The sequence below is a fragment of the Hydra vulgaris genome, chromosome 12, assembly GCF_038396675.1.
Source record: "Hydra vulgaris chromosome 12, alternate assembly HydraT2T_AEP".
Lineage (NCBI taxonomy): Eukaryota > Metazoa > Cnidaria > Hydrozoa > Anthoathecata > Hydridae > Hydra > Hydra vulgaris.
Genome location: NC_088931.1, coordinates 44,188,840 through 44,207,500, shown reverse-complemented (window position 1 = coordinate 44,207,500; position 18,661 = coordinate 44,188,840). Strand labels below are relative to the sequence as shown.

Sequence of the window (18,661 nt, the reverse complement as noted above, 5' to 3'; positions counted from 1 at the left end):
TGATATAAATACTAATATTTGCTTTTTTTCCGTCTTTGTAAATTGGAGTAACTTTAGCTATTTTTAATTGATCGGGGAATACACCTTGCTGTATAGATGCCCTGAAGACTTTATAAAGAATACATTTTAAATTTTCAAAGCAATCTATGACTATGTTGCCATTTATTTCATCTGCACCTGTAGCTTTGTTTCTTTTGAGGGATTTGTAAGCTCTCTCAAACTCATCAAAAGATAAGTCAAAATATAAATTATCTATAAAAAGCGAATTATTTATAGGCTCTAGGAAATTACTAAAAGTTTTTTCCATAATAGGAATCTTATTTACCAATTTAGTTCCTATATCAATGAAATATTTATTAAACTCGCTTGCAATTTCGTTTGGTTCATACATATTTGTTTTATTTATTTTAATTCCTTTAGAAAGGGAGTTTGAATTTGCTCTTTGTTTTCCTGTTATTTCTTTCAACATTCTACAAGTATTTTTTGAGTCGTTTTTAAAAAAACTAACTAAATTTGACTAATAATTTATTTTTAGTTTTTTACAAATGTTTTCAAATAAATATTGGTAATTTTTATATTTTTGTTGGCTTTCATCTTATTTTGTTTTTAAATATTTTATATATAGTTTCTGTTTGATTTTAGAGGATTTTCTAAGTCCTGTGATAATCAATGGACTATTCAAGGTTTTTATTTTTGTTATTTGTTCACAAAGTGGATAGTTTGCATTATATACCGAGAAGAACATATCAAAGAATTTATTATATATTGTATTTGTGTCATCACTAAAGTTAATATGTTTCCAATGCAGAAGTGATAATTGATATTGGAAGGATTTTATATTGATCTCGTTGAAGACATGTTTTTTTATTATATTTTGTCTTTCGGGGTTATTAGAGGATACAGTATGGATTGTTAGAAAAATGGGGAAAGATCGCATATGTCAGTTTTTATAAATCCTTTTTGTAATTTCTTATTATAAATATCTGTTGTAAAAATATTATCAATCAACATCGTTGAAGTTTTGGTTATTCTAGTAGGGCGATTAATCAAAGGAAGAGCTCCTGACATAAATATTTCATCATAAAAACTTTTTACTTTTTTATCTTTACTATAAATTAAACAGTTCATGTTGAAATCTCCTATTATAAAAGTAGTTTTGTTTTCTTTGCTATCTTTGTGCATGATATTTTGCTGTAAAAAGAAACTAAGATTTTCAGACGCACCTTTAGGTGGTCTAAAGCAGCAGCTTAACATAATACTTTTTTTTTTATTGTTTAAAATTTCAATAGTTATGATTTCTTTATCACCGTCAGAAATGCATATATCATTCCTAATGTTATGTACAATGTGTTCCTTAACGTAAATGAGAACTCCTACACACTTTTTTGTTTGTTTGTCTTTCTAACAAAAATTGTTTCGAAACCTGGAAGATGGAAAATAGATCTATTTTTAAACTCATTCGAAGAAATCCATGTTTCTGTCAAGCAAATTATATTAAAAATATTTTTAGTTTCATCTAAAAAATCACAAAACTTTTCAAAATTCCTTTATAATTATAGGTCACACGTAATTAATTTATTGTAAGTTACTTTAGCAAACTTATCTTAAGCTCTCAATTCTTTCGCTTCTTTGAAAAGCTTTCTTCATAAATCCATTGTAAAATCGCTAAAGTCTTCGTTAATGTATAACCGCTCATTCCAAAGCTTCATCGTCGTATACTTGTTCAACACTAGGGCTTTGTCTTTGTAGTTTTGAAATCAAATGACTATTGATCTGTTTTTTCCAACTCGATGGGCTCTATCTATTAAAATTTCTTGTATATTAAACTTTGTATTGAGGAATTCTTTGATTTTTTGCTTACTTTCTTCCCAAGTTTAAGTAGCCTTGTCTTTAATCCCAACAAATCTCAAGTTTTTTATATCGTTTCTGTCTTCTAGTTCTACTATTTTCTTTTTTATGTTATTGTTTCCATTTTTAATATTACTTCCATCTGGTGATTTTTTAGACTTAAGTTGTGCTGGTGTAAAATTTTTAGCCATTATTATAAATTTTTTAATTAGCTCTTAAATTAGCTTATAAACACGTTTGCAGGTAAATTTGCATAATACCCACCAATTTCAGCCTGAGCTTTAGGCTTCTTTTTAACCAGATCTCTTAACTCCAGGATATCATAAAAAAGCAGCTTGTTTAACAATTCTTTAAACTCATCTACTATCAGTAGCTGAAAAATGATATTAAATGCCATTAAATTATTTGAGGGTACTTGAGAAGCAATAGGGCTTTTCAAAAAGAAGAGTCTATGAAAAAATACAACGTTGTTGGTTGTAGCCTTCAGATGGTTTAATGTGTTTTTTCTGTCTTGGAATCAGCAGGGTGGTATATTTGAGTCATCTAAATAACCAGTAAGTAGATACAAATATATTGGGAAACAGCTACACAACTAATTTTGATGTTCATCTGTGTGATGCAAAAAAAAATTAAAAAAAAAAACATTAAAAACTTAACATTGAACATGTAACAAATGTAATTTTGTTAGTTAATGACAGATTTACCTTTAGCTATTTTTTTTTATATAAAGTCAGTAATACCTTCTGAGCATTTCTCCATTTGTAGGAAGTCTATTGGGGGTGAAACTCTAAAGGGAACCCTAGCAAATAAAATTGTCTCCTCATTTTTGTAGCTTTTTAGGCATGACCACTATCTACTCTCAATAAATTAGTGTGACAGTTTATGTCCAGAGGCATTTCCTAAAATCAACTTGATTGAATCAAGTTGATAGTGTATAACTAATAATGAAATCAAGTTGATAGTGTACAACTAATAATAAAAAAATAGTGAAACTGATAAGTTTTTATGTAAGTTCAAACCTGAAAAGAAATTCTTGGTTGAAAACAACTTATAATCAGGTAATTCCATGTCAAATCAGCAGCAAAAAACAAAAAATGTTTATGAAAATTAGGAAAACCTGAAATTTGGAACCTCCAACTCCTTACGATTCTTGAGATATTCAGGATTCAATTTTCTTATTTATGCAGACTCAGCATTTTTTGCAAAATACTTTTTTGTTGTTAAATAGCAATATTTTATGAACCAAATGAGGTACCGTCTTGAAATTTTGTACAATTTTCCAAATTTTGAATTGAAAATTTTTTTGACCACCATAATTACATGTAAGATAATAAAGATATAGATATAACATAGATAAAAAAGCTATATATTTTGGGGTATTTTGATGGTCAAAATGGTGATGTCATCTTGATAATTTATTTGAGGCATTATTATAACTTACAATATAGGTATCAAACATCACTATTATTAAAAATATATTACTGCATTTTTTAACTTTTCTAAATGCAGCCTTTTAAGTAAAGCTTATATATGCTGAGGCAGCATAAAATTTATTGCTAGCTTATTTATGACAAAATTAGCTATATCTTAATTTGGGGCGACTGAATAAGTGCGAATTTCATAACTGCGAATCTGCATAAGTGCGACTGGCATAAGTGCGAACTGGCATAAATACGAACTGGCACAAGCGCGAACTGGCATAAGTGCGAATCATTTGCAAAAACTGGCATAAGTGCGAACTAGCACAAGCGCGAACTGGCATAAGTGCGCCAAAAGAACTTGCAAACACTGGCATAAGTGCGAACTGGCATAAGTGCGAAACAATTGCAAAAACTGGCATAAGTGCGAACTGGCACAAGCACGAACTGGCATAAGTGCGCCAAAAGAATTTGCAAACATTGGCATAAGTGCGAACTGGCATAAGTGCGAACCAACTGCAAAAACTGGCATAAGTGCGAACTGGCACAAGCGCGAATTAGCATAAGTGCGCCGAAAGAATTTGCAAACATTGGCATAAGTGCAAATTGGCATAAGTGGCGAATTGGCAAGTTCGCACTTATGCCAATTCGCACTTATGCCAATTCGCACTTATGCCAATGTTTGCAAATTCTTTCGGCGCACTTATGCCAGTTCGCGCTTGTGCCAGTTCGCACTTATGCCAGTTTTTGCAATTGATTCGCACATATGCCAGTTCGCACTTATGCCAGTTCGCACTTATGCCAATGTTTGCAAATTCTTTCGGCGCACTTATGCCAGTTCGCGCTTGTACCAGTTCGCACTTATGCCAGTTTTTGCAATTAATTCGCACATACGCCAGTTCGCACTTATGCCAATGCTTGCAAATTCTTTTGGCGCACTTATGCCAGTTCGCGCTTGTGCCAGTTCGCACTTATGCCAGTCTTTGCAACTGCTTCGCACTTATGCAGATTCGCAGTTATGAAATTCGCACTTATTCAGCCTCCTCCTTAATTTTATATTGTAAAAAGTTATTGTTAAAGTCTTTTTGAGAGCAATAATAAATTTATACTTTATTTTTTTTTTGTACCTGGGGAGGGCACATGGTCTAAAGAGGGAGGGGGGGCAGTTAAGCATTTTACCAACCTCCCTTTCCCTATTTTTTTAAATTTCTATTAAAAACATTAAGACAAGTGACTAGGAGAGTTTTGTAACCAAATTGTGCCAATTACAAATACAGTTACACATACTCACATAAAGTTATATCTTAACAAAATTTGAAAAAACAACATACAAATATAAAAATAATAATGCATTAGAAATTTTTTCTATAAATCTTTATTATTTTGTTCAATAATTTTTTATAACTCAGTTTCTGAAATTTTATATATGCGACCATTTGTTGTAGATGGCGGATTAATGATACATAAAACATGATTTGATGGGACCCAACACATATCTTCCCATGCGGGCCAAAAAAAACTTGGGCTGGGACCATGTAGATGCATAAATTGAATTTTATAATCTTTTATCTTTTTTTGTTATAATTTCAAATCGACCAAAAATTGTCATACTTGCAAGCTACATAACCCATATGATTATAAATAACCAACTGCACAACCAGCTCATTTGGTATCTGCACACGGTTAAATATCTGAGCATCAGTTTGTTGACTCATCCTTATAAAAGAAATTCTACATTTATGATAGTATAAAATGGTGGAAGCATCTTGTTCCTGGTAAGGTTCTTCTCATAGTAAACCTTGGTTGCAATGATGATCAAACTTCATTTATTTCTGTTTTATAAACCAAAATGAATTGAATGTTTTTTATACTAGTTACATAAAATTCAAACATCTGTCCATTCAAACATCTTATCTACATCTAAAATCTGTCCATTCAAGCATCTTATCTACATCTAAAATCTGTCCATTCAAACATCTTATCTACATCTAAAATCTGTCCATTTAAACATCTTATCTACATCTAAAATCTGTCCAGTCATTGTTGTTTTTAAACTGGTTCATGCAGTTAGTCTTTTTACTGTGCCCCCAATACCATTGCAAGCAGATTTACCATGGCTTGTGGCAAAAAAAAAACCATTCAGCATCAATATCAAAGTCTTCTTTGTGATACCAAAGATTAATAAAGTTCTTAAAGATTTTATATTGTGCTGCATATCCATCAGTGAAGTATTTAATATTACTAATTTGTAGAATGTTTGCTTTATTGTAATTTATAATGAGTTGTTGTATTTTATATACAAAGTATACATCATGCTCAACGTCATCAAAAAGAAAGCAAAATGATTTAGATATCAGTTTACCATTTGATTTATAGTATATAATAATAGGATGAAGTGTAGATTTTGGTTTACTCCATTGGTAACTTTGCACCTAAACAATAATTTGCATCTTGCATCCTGAACAATAAATTGAAAGTTCTCTGCAAAGTCACCCAATATTATACACTCATTGTAATTTAAAACCTCTTTACAGTCTTTAAGGTACTTAGCCTGAGTTTTAGCTATAAGTGAATGAGACGTAAGTTTATCCATTTAATTGCATTTAAGGTCAATAACATCTTCAATATTTAATTTTTGATTAATCAGTGTAGTTCTATCAGTACCTTGCAATTAGTTAATTGTTATTTCTTTATCACTATTGTCAAATTTTACTGTAAAGAATTCTTTTAAAGCAGTAATACCAGGAAATAGTAGACATCGATGTAATATGCACTCTAGATTATCCTGATTGCAAACAATTATTCCCATTAAATCTCTATAGTGTTTGTCAATTTTAAGAGCATCAGTTAACAACTTAACATTCTGATAATAGATACAGACACAAACGCTGTGAGTGCCAGACGAGTTTGTGGTTACACACCATCTTGGACAAAGACTGCAAAACTTTGAAAATCCAACATTTAAACTAGAGTGTTCAGATTTAAATACTACATGAAGTTCTTTTAAATTATTCAATACTGGTCTTTTTTGCATGTGTTGCCTGTACCCTATACTGACAAAATCTTTTTTTCCAGGCATCATTCATGTGTCATTTTGATAAAAACTATGAACTAAATCAATGGTTTCATGGGAAAGCGACTTTTCTTTTTTTGTTGATGGTTGATACAAAATTTTTTTTTTTTTTTTTAGTTTTTTTAGCCTCTTGTATAAGGTAAATCGGTACATTAAAAAATTCTGCAGATTTTGGGAGTGACCATGATTCTGGAGTTAATGTTAATATCTGTATTTTTGCGGAGTATGATGTCACATTTTTTAGTTTATCTTTTAATTCATTTAAAAGTAAGTTTAGATCGCCAATTTTATGGTTATCAAATGAAGAAGTTAGTGGTGTACATTATGGTGTCAATCTAATCATTTATATTCTTTGTTGTTGCTTCAGTTATTTAATCAAATTTTCTTTCAGTCTGTGTTTTGGCACTGATTTAAGGTGACAGACCTATAGATTTAAGACTTTCATTGAGAGCTGAACATTATTCATGTTCAGACTAATGTTCAGAGCTGAACATTTTTCATCTTCAGACTCACCCTACTATAGCATTGATCATTTGATTATAATTTTTTCTACCACTACTGCATAATTTCCTCCCAGGTATAACAGGAATATCTTGTGTTTTAAGAGTCATTGCTATTGATAGCGATATCTTCACATTTCCTATAAAAAAAAAAGAAACAATCATTTCTAAAAACTAATATCAACTAAGCATCATTGTAAAAAACATATTAGTATATTTATTAATTTTCAAAACAATTAAATTTTAAATTTATAAAAATATTTAAATTTTCTTCTTTAAAAAGCATTTAGTTGTCTTGTTATTTCTTTCGCTTATTAAACTACTATTTAAATCATTCTAATCATCAATATAATATTAAAATTGCCTTTTATGTTTTTCTTCTGATTTCCATGTTTTTTAAATAGATTAAAGCATTTTTTAAATTTTCTTCTAAATGCAGCTCCAAATTGTTCTATATGATAATAGCAAACTGTTTTAAATAATTTTCCACAATCAAATAAACCAGCTCTACATAAAAGCTCATGTTTTTCATCACTTGAAAACATTGATAGATCTAAAAGACCTCGTCTTCTTGTTAAACCTTATTTGTGACAGTCAACATTACATTCTAATCCAATGGAACGCTTTTCCATATTTTCCAACTTATAATTATATTCAAAAAATCTAGTTTTGAAATATTTTACAAAAAAAATATTTTTTAGAAATACCATTAACATTATTAAGTTTATGGTAAATTATTTTTACATTTTATTATAATATACATATAATTGGATGTGCCATATTATATGACTTCCTCTTATACATGATTAAAGGATAATTAGTTTTTATTTTAATTACAGATCATATAGTAATCATTTAACATTTATTAATTAGCTAAGTAAATATAAAAATTCTGCAAAGTAACAGGAAACTAATATTTACAACATGAAATCAGAAACAATAATATAAAAATGAGGAAATAAAAGGTTTTATTTAAAAAAAGAAAAAAAAATGTCTTTTATAAATAAAGCCTTTTACAAAAAATGTCTTTTATAAATACATTTGGATTACAGCCTAATAAAGTTTCTTTACCTAAAAAAATGTTGGTCTTTTACTAAATAAATTAGCTTCAATAAATAAAATTATTATTTTTAATTATTGCTCCATAAGGCCTCCAAAAACCTTAAAATAAAATTTTTTAACAAAACAAAATTTTTAATTTTGAAAAAATATTTTATGTAGAAAATATAATTTTTTATTTTTATAGGTGGGAAGGTGGAGTGAGGGGGGAATCCCTCACAAAGATTTTAACAATAACTTTTTACAACAAAATTAAGATATAGCTAATTTTGTCATAAATAAGCAAGCAATAAACTTTATGCTGACTCAGCATATATAAGCTTTACTTAAAAGGTTACATTTAGAAAAGTTGAAAAATGCAGTAATATATTTTTTATTAATAGTGATGTTTGATACCTATATTGTAAGTTATAATAATGCCTCAAAAAAAAACTATCAAGATGACATCACCTTTTTGACCATTGAAATTTACATGTAATTATGGTGGTCAAAAAAATTTTCAATTTGAAATTTGGAAAATTGTCTAACGGGTGATGCGGAAGTTATCGGACAAAATAAAAACGTCAATAACTTATTTATAAATAAAAAAACAAACTACTATTATATTTTTTTAAAATAAAGCATTTATCTTTAATTAAAAATATATTATTTTTTATATGAAAAAACACCACCATCTGCAATTGATCTCAATTTTGCTCTGACGCCTTTCATATGCGACTGTAAAAAGTTTAAATCAAGTTCTTGTAGTTTTAGTTTAATGCGATCAATCAAAACTTAGTCTGTTGAAGCTTGCCAATCTTCCTCGTAAACTTTCTGTGCCAAACATCCCCAAAAATTTTCAATTGGTCGTGCTTGAGGCACATTTGGGGGATTGGATTCTTTATCAACGTAAATGACATATTGGTCCATCCAATTTAGAGAATCTTTAGAATAATGAGAACTTGCTAAATCTGGCCAAAATAAATAGTTAAAGTCTCCATTATACTTGTGAATAAATGGAAGAAGTTGTTTTTCTAAACATTCATTAATATAGATTGATGAATTGATCGCTACAGCCTTGGAAGCGCAAAACAATGGCTCGGATATACCACGGTCAGATATGGCTATCCACATTAATAATTTTTTTAGAAATTTCTCTTTTCCTATAAAATGAACACTTTCTGGGCATGTCTTTTTGTTGTTTGTGTGGTACCCAGAATTTCCAGGCATGTTGTCCCCTGCAAAACAAAAGTATTTTTCGTCATCGATAACTAGAAGCGATTTCGTGTTATAGAGTTGGTTAAGTAGTTTTCTGCTTCTTTTCTTTGTCTTTATTTGTTGTTCTATAGTGTATTTTGGAGTCTTTTCACGTTTTCTATATTTAATATTCATTTTTTTTAAACTAACGACCAATTGTCGATTGATTTACACCAAATTTAATACCTATTTTTCTCTGACTGACCCCTTTTCGATTGTTGACAAGTCTCGTTAATTCGGCTTTCTTTTCTCTAGTCCAGGATGTCGGACGATTAGGGTGCTTTCTATCAGAAAACAATTGAACAGTTTCAAGTCTTTTTAGGTTATCATATATTGTACTTCGAGCAAATCCTTCCTTTTCAAAATGAATTTTTTTTTTTTATATTAGGTTTGTTTACAAAAAACATTTTTAGTCGCTTTCGAAAAGATTCTTGTTCAGCTGCATTTAACCTCATTTTACCACAAAAACTGATTATTATGCTCAAGTAATAATCAGTTTTTGTGATAAAATCAAAGATAAGCCACAAAAACTAATTATTATGCTCAAATAATGAAATTAGGATTTGTCCGATTAATTCCGCATCACCCGTTATGTGCAAAATTTCAGGATGATACCTCATTTGGTTCATAAAATACTGCTATTTAACAATGACAAAAGTATTTTTTATGCTGATTCAGCAAATTTATGCTGATTCAGCAAAAAATGCTGAATCAGCATAAATTGAATCATGAATATCTCAAGAACCATAAGGAGGTTTGAAATTTCAGACTTTCCTAATTTTCATAAACCCTATAACATATAAAAAAAAACTAACAAAATCTAAAACATGGGGTGACATGAGCCTGCTCATTTGACATGGAATTACCCAAACTTGATTTCTACTTTAATGATATATTGACTTAAATTAATTTCATGCATCAATAATATTTATTGCTTATTAAACAGGCATCATCAATTTTTATTAATTCAGGTTAGAATTAAATAAATGAATAATATTGAACTTTATTCTTATAAATAATAATTTTTACTGTAGTTATTTTTATAAATATTTTCTAACTTTAATGGATTAGTAAAATAAAATTTTCAGTTTATAGACTTATAGGTATTACTTATAGGTATTTCTGAATAAATTTTTAACTGAAAGGTGAGATCAAAATAAGTATTATAAATTTTGTAATTATTACACAATATTTAAAATCGTTTTTCTTTCAAAAATTTTTATTTTTTAATTCAAGTATTGAAGTTAATATCAAACTATTAATTTAAAAAAATATGCATCAAAAGACCTGTCAAGCCCAAGTGAAATAAGGAAAACTTAGGAAGAGAGAAAGGATAAAAAATAAAAAATATATATTGAACAAAAATATATAAAAACAAAACAGGACACATAAGTAACCACAAATCTACAGTAAATACAAAAGTTTAACAAACTTGAACCCCTTTTATATATTTATTTAGCTTTTCAAGTGTTGCTATAGTTTAAATTAATATGGTGCTTTTTAGTGCAATTTAACGGTTAACATTTGGTAACAATGGTATACTATTGTTTATTTTTCAGATATTTGAATTTAATCGATACAATGCTACAGTTTAAGTTAATTGATACAATGCTACAGTTTATTTAATATTAAATTAATATTAAATTTAGTGATTAAAATATTAATTTTTGATCAAAAGAGTAATAAGAAAATTTAAAAAAATGCAAAAATATGCATTAAAGGACATAACATAACATATCTCCTAACACAAGGAAAAAATTAGGAAGAGAGAAAGTATAAAAAAATGTAAAATATATATTGAACAGATATTAAGAACAAACAAAGACACTATAGTAAAACGTATAGTAAAAAATAATAATAATAATTTAGACGTCGGGCATGTAATAGAAATGAAATAAAAACAAAACAGGACAAATAAGTAACCACAAATCTACAGTAAATACAAAACTTAAAACAAATATACATATGTATAGATATATCAATATTTAAAATGAATATAAAATAATAGGAGGTATAAGATAAAGAAAAAACATTATTGCTTTTGTGTAATCATAATTTATGTAGTGGTGGTTATAAACTTCTCCTCAGAATCACATTTATTATTACCAGCATTTCGAAGAGGCTCAGCACCAATACCTAGCTATGATAACTCAAGATAGCTAATTCACAATATAATTAGTGGATACAATGGAAAATGAAAAATAACACAATATGCAGAATGCAATTGAGAAAGTGGATTGACACAGGTCATAGATGCGTTATCGATCAAAGGGTCACTAAAGGGACTGAAAAATAGTCCCTTTAGTGACCCCTTTATATATTTTTTAATATGAGTTAAAAAACAAAGATTGTTTTAATAATAACCATAAGAACGCTATTGAAGACTGTATAATGCAAAACCAAAACAAACTGACATTTCGACGTCAGATAAAATTCCTTAGGACCAAAAAATCTAACAATGTTGTAGTCAGATACAAAAAATACAACTGAAATTCAAGGTGTAAGCTTGTAGAGTGACTAAAAGATAACAAAAATTAAAAAAAGGTTAGTAATTAAGTGGCTAACCTAATACTTAAAAAATGGTAAAGATATTAAACAATTGGATCTATCTTGCACAGATTTGCTAAATGTTATCTATTTCTGTCTTATTTTGGGGTACTCTGTATGTAGAAAGTATATAGTTTTGATTGGTCATTGTAGTCCTTGTGTGGTTAGTATGTATTTTTATGAGATATAAAATGCATTTATTGTGATATTCTATTTTTTTATTCTAGATAAAATATGAGCAAATCATTTTGTTTTTCTTCAAGGCTTTTTCATTCATGGGGACAAGAATCCATGTTTAAATACCTCATAGAATTGAGATAGATGTCAAAATAGAACCTTATATTATAGAACCTTATTTATGTGCTAAACACTGATAACTACCTGTGTATCAGCAAAATATTAAAATATTGTGAATGTAACAAATATGTTATATAAAGCTCACGAAGAGCTAAAATTCATGTGTACAAGAGGTAAAAAAATGTTGGTGCCATGATAATCAATTAGAATTAAGTAGTGGATGAATGGTGATCCCCCTCCTCATGAATGCACTGCAATCACCCATGACGTTTAGGGGAGCCTGAGACCTACACTAATGCCACATAAATTATGATTACACAAAAGCAATAATGTTTTTTCAAGAAAAAAAACTGGATTAATAAAAGTTTTTTTAGCATAATGGGACAGATATAGTAAAAGGATGCAATTTGTTGAGTAAAAAGTCAAGCAAGAATGAACTTTGATTTATCCCAATAGAGATGATAGCTTGTTTGAGCATTGACCATGATTGTATTTGTAGAAAAAAGAAAGAAATGCAACCTAACAACAATTAGAGAGTGACTCAAGCTTGGCAGATAAAGCAGGTCTAAATTATTTTTTTATATTGCAAAAAATATATTTTGTTGTAATAAATTTGTGTTTTTTTCTTACGAAGTTGTGTTTTTTTCCTAATTAATAATCAGCTAAGGAAAAAAAAAACATGGACCCTGCATCATGTTATCTCTTTGTACCAGTTTAAACTTACAATAACTTACAAAAAAAAAAGTGTCTAAACTTTCTATACAAGGTGTGCATGCATGTATGTATGTATATATATACAGGGGCTATTCTAGACTGTTTTCAACATCAGCAAAAAAATAATTAAAAATAGGGGAAAATTAAAGACTGTTATAATTAAAAAAAAATAGTCAAAACTAATTTAAAATATTATCAAAAAAAATTGAAACATTTTAGTATAATTAACACAAGTATTTTAGTATAAGGAACTATAACCGTAAAAAATAAATTTAGTTAAAAACAAGTTTATTTAAAAATAAATTTAGTTTAAAACTAAGTATAATAAAATAAATTCAATTTAAAACAAATTTATTTAAAACAATAAAGTTTAAAACATTTTAAAAACTCATTATTGCCTTTGTTTTGTTTTTTGTTACATTAGTATCTGTGCATTGTTATATTATTGTATTATATAACTCTCAACAACCACGGGTAATCCAACTACCTCATTGTTGCGTTTAAAAAATTTAAAATGTATTATTGAATATTTACTTTAGATTTCATGAAGATCGTTATTGTAGATAAGAAACAATACAGGAACTAAGATAGAACCTTGTGGTACCCTTAAAGTTACTTGAAATAAAGAAGAGGATAGGCCTCTTTTTAAAGAAGCCTACCCTCTTCTTTATAACTTTTTAATAACTTTTTTAAAGTTTAGCAAAAATTGAAAAGAGTTCTGGAGAATACTTTTTTAAGACTTTTAAATGATGGAAATCTATTCTGGAGCATAAACTGTAGAAGTGTTTAATTGAGAATTAACTTTAGCATCGAAAGACAGAGTGATTTCAATGTTTAACAATGAGTTAATCTGTTTAACTGTGAGGAAGAATATGGCCATTATATTCAAGAGTCAAATTAGAGTAAGAATTCTTTGCAAATAACTCTGCTTTATTCAGTAAAAAAGATCAGACCCATAAATTAGAGATTAAATGTTAAACTTACTTTAGTTGATGACATTGTTGAAGACTAACCAAAAGTCTCTAGAACCTAACATCTGAGATAGGATACAAGATTTAGTAAAATGAGAATAACAAAGCTTAACATCAGACAGGACTTTTTTAAATTGGTTTCTTGCAATAATATAAGAACATTTGTTCTTAAGAGAGATGTTCTTGTAATAAAGATTAAAAAAATGATTAATGTTAATTAAGCAACTGCTCAAGATGGTGAAAAATGTGGAGTAGAATGAGACTTGACTTAAAATTGATGAGAAGTACTTAAAATTGACTTAAAATTGATGAGAAGTAATAAAAGCTTCCAAACTTTTATTCCAGAAGGAATAAAAGCTTCCAAGATGCACTTTATGCATAGATATATTATGCACTTTATGCTATTTATTTAGATGCTGGCATACAATATCCTTTCATTGTTATATAAACTTTATTATTTATATGGTGTAATCTTTGCCGAAAGAGAAGATGACCAGATGGATGTGTGGTGTGACTCTAGCAAGACAAGAAAATGAGGCATTATCTTAGACAGATTAGAAAAAAACGTTGTATTGAACAATTTTTGTTAGAAAAGATTAAAGTAATTTAGGTATCAGCATGTAGAGAGGTAGCATCTTCAGTAGAAAATGGTAGTGGTAAAAATAAGAAAATTTGAAGAGAGTGCCTTACATATTGAATGAATGAGCTTTAGTTAAGAAAAAAAAAAGCTATATATTGTTTATGTTAGAGAAACAGCATAAAAGAGGAAGGCTAAAGCCTGATGATGATGATGGTAATTATGATGATGATGATGATGATAATGATGACGATGATGATCATCATCATTATCAAATTTTAGTCTTCCTTTTTTGATGATGGTGATAATGATGAAGATGATAATGATGATGATCATCATCATCATCACAATTATGATAATGATGATAATGATGATCACATTGATCATAATGATGTTTATATATGCATATATATAAAAAATATAACATGAATTTTGAATAAAAAAATATACTTAAGGATGTATAAATTTTTAGTACCTTGGTTTGAAACCCAGCCCTGGCTATATTTTATCAAGGTCTGGTCCTGGTCAAATATCAACCCCGGTCACTTACTATTACTTCCTATAATTTTATATTTATTCATTTTAAATATTGATATATATATATACATATGTATATTTGTTTTAAGTATGTTACACTTTTATATTTACTGTAGATTTAGGGTTACTTATGTGTCCTGTTTTGTTTTTATTACATTTCTATTACATGCATGGTGTCTAAATTATCATTATTATTTTTTACTACACCCTTTACTATAGCGTTTTTGTTTTGTTCTAAACATCTGTTCAATACATATTTTTAATTTTTTTATCCTTTCCCTCTTCCTAATTTTTTCCTTATTTCACTTGGGCTTGACAGTTCGGTCGAGTCTTTTGATACATTTTTTTGCATTTTTTTAAAACACATGATTGGGATAAGTCAAAATGATTAATTTTGATTTAAACCTTATGAGAAAAGTACTTTCTCCTTCTAAAAGGTAAAAAAACTTTCAAAATTATTAGTTATAATAAAATTATTTGTGGTTTTTTACATTGTTCCAAAGAAGTTGAAAAAATTAATAACCATCTTGGGCAAGTGCATGACTTCAAGACCTGTTCTAAAAACATTCGTTGATGAGTAGATATGAGCTCAAATCATGAAGTTTCTTTTGAATCTTTAAAAGATGATTTGTTAGAAATAATTTTAACAGAGGTTTTCATAATGACATCTGTGTAGTGATTAAGGCGTTGAAAACCAAGACATGCTAAGTTTGCAAAATTTAAATAAAAGACAGGCTAAGTTTGCAATATTTAAATAAAAAACATGCTAAGTTTCCAATATTTAAATAAAAGACATGCTAAGTTTGCAATTTTTAAATAAAAGACAGGCTAAGATTGCAATATTTAAATGAAAGACAGGCTAAGTTTGCAATATTTAAATAAAAGCCAGGCTAAGTTTGCAATATTGAAATAAAAGACAGGCTGAGTTTGCAATATTTAAATAAAAGACATGCTAAGTTTGCAATATTTAAATAAAAGACAGGCTAAGTTTGCAATATTTAAATAAAAGACAGGCTAAGTTTGCAATATTTAAATAAAAGACAGGCTAAGTTTGCAATATTTAAATAAAAGGTTTTCTAAATTGCTTAGAAACTCTCATACTGGAGGTAGCAAAAATAATATGTTAAATGTTGCAGATACCAAGTATGAAAAGAACCTATTTAGGTTCTTTTCACATAGGATGCAGACTTCTTTATTGTGCTAATTTACTAACTGTTTACTAAATTTTTAACAATTATGTATGAAAGATGTTTGTCTGAAGAATAAAATAAGCTAAAAAGTTCTGATTCTGACAAAAAAAATGGCAAACTTAGGATCAAAAATACAATTTAACTTATGTTACACAGAAAAAAAGTTCCTGTTTACACTTATTTTATACTGCTATATTTATACACAAAAAAATACAAAAATGTGTCAGAAACTGTTTATTTTAGTAAACAGTTATTGGCAAATAAAATAAAAAAATCATTAAATTACTTGGACAATGCAGTAAAAGCTGAAAATGCTTTTGATCGAAGTTGATTATCCTGAAAGAAGTAACATATACTAATATACACTTAAAGGTATTATAATATAATATAAATTAAAAAAAAACATTTAAAAAATGTAAAAATAACACTCGTATTTTGCGATGATTAAAGAGTAATAATTAAGATTGACAAGCTACAAAAAAATAAAAAAAAGACTTTAAAAATTACCTCGCTTTTGTTCATAGAAACTTTTGAGAGTGCTTGGTATAGAAGAGCAGACAATGCTTCCATTGTTTTTTCATTTCCATGAATGCATATATGCTTTATGAAATCAACTGTGAAATGTTTAATTTTCAAGTTTGATTCATTACCGAACAAGCATTCAAAGATTATCTAAAGATTAATCATTATTTTGCATAACCTTAAGAGATTTGGTTTGGGTAACACTATTTAGATATAAATGACATTGATAAGAAGAAAAAAAATTATTTATCATTTTTTGTTTTCTTTGTCAGATAATTGTCTGGATTGAAGTCAGCATATTAAAGCTTTAAAAGTGCAAATAACTAGATTTGCTAAACTGAGTGCAAACATTTATTTATATATATATATATATATATATATATATATATATATATATATATATATATATATATATATATATATATATATATATATATATATATATATATATATATATTAGATAATTTATTCAATATATCACTCCGTGCTATATTGAATAAATTATCAAAATTTTTTAAAAACCCCTCCTCACAATGCTTGTAAACATTTGTATTTTTTTGGAAATTCCACAAGCTTTCTTAGAGTCAGTTATAGCTCTGGAAGAAATTCTAGCTTTTTCTCAAAACAAAATATATTAACGATGAGGTTTGCAAAAATAAATTATAATTGACTTGCGCAAACAATCTAAATTTAATTGACTAACAGTTAATTTAATTTCACAAATGTTAAAAAAGTGTACTGCAAGAACTTGACAATAAATTAATTCCACTGCCATTGCTTGTTTATATTAGAGAAATAGCATAAAAGAGGAAAGCTAAAGCCTGATGATGTTGATAATGATGATCATGATGATAATAATGATTATAATGATCATGTTGATCAGAATGATATATATATATATATATACATATATATATATATATATATATATATATATATATATATATATATATATATATATATATATATATATATATATATATATATCGTCATATATTATATATATATATAAATATATATATATATAATATATATAATAATATATATATAAATAAATAAATAAATAAATATATATATATATATATCAATTTTTTTAAGTTACTATTGGGAGAAACACTAAAAATAAAATCTGCCTAAATTATATGGTATCTTCCGACTTGTTAGGTTTACAAAAAAATTAATATAAAGTCTTATTAGATTAGTTTATAATTTACTTACCTATTATTCACTCTCAGCAACAATAACTGCTATACATATTCTTGGCAATCTACTTATCAACTTATCTAATTTGTCAAAGTCAATTTTATGCCATTAACTAATAAGTTATTTCTACATCTTATGCATTGTTAGGCATTAATTTTTGACATTACATTTATTCCTTCCATAAAAATCAAATAGGAGAGAGAGCTTGTGATTGGGAAGCTAAATCATTCTAATCAATATTTGATCATTCTCAAACTCAGTTAAATAACATACAATTTTGTAATAAAATATGATTTGGATTTAAGCTTCAAGTCATATTCTTCTTAAAAAAAGATGGCTTCCCATTAACCTATTTTTCCAAAGGTATAGGATAACTTTTTAAGTGTCCCAGTAAACTACTTTTTTTATCATTCCCTCTATTTTTACTGTCACCTGTGGCATTCCAACTAAAACTGCCCCACACTTTAATGACATTCACCCTGTTTTACAGCCGGTAAAACACACATTTTATCATACATTCAACAATTTTTTTTTAGGCAAAGAATCTTTTCTTGAAACCAAATATTTAAAACTTCAAAATGTCAGTCCATGTTTACAGTCGTTGATGATCCAATTTTTATGTAGTTTTGCCCCCTCTAGCATTTTTATTAATCCTATGATTTATATCAAAGCATTTTAATCAAAATACTTTTATGTTTTTTTTTAATTATCTAATAGTGAAAAATAAACATAAAAAATAGTTAAAAAAAAATCACATTTTTAAAAAAAGTTAATGTCATTCGAACAATTATGAACGGTAGTGTGTATGTATGTATATATATATATATATATATATATATATATATATATATATATATATATATATATATATATATAATATATATATATATATATATATATATATATATATGTATATATATATATATAGTTGGTGGCCATTGAAATAAGGCCATCACATTTTTTGTTATA

At 27.4% G+C, this 18,661-nt stretch overlaps 1 protein-coding gene across 2 annotated transcripts in view; it reads right to left on the bottom strand.

The window, feature by feature from the left end:
• The window catches only part of LOC101239838 (proteasome adapter and scaffold protein ECM29), a 197,031-nt gene that overhangs the window by 120,680 nt on the left and 57,690 nt on the right, over positions 1-18,661 (bottom strand). For both annotated transcript variants that reach the window (XR_010642456.1, XM_065813388.1), the window contains exons 12-13: positions 16,475-16,639; positions 16,254-16,303 (exon numbers count right to left, since the gene is read on the bottom strand). Coding sequence is in view for 1 of the 2 variants with exons in the window: in XM_065813388.1 (XP_065669460.1) it covers positions 16,254-16,303; positions 16,475-16,639 (215 nt within the window). In the remaining variant the exon portion in view is untranslated. The remainder of the gene's footprint in view (positions 1-16,253; positions 16,304-16,474; positions 16,640-18,661) is intronic.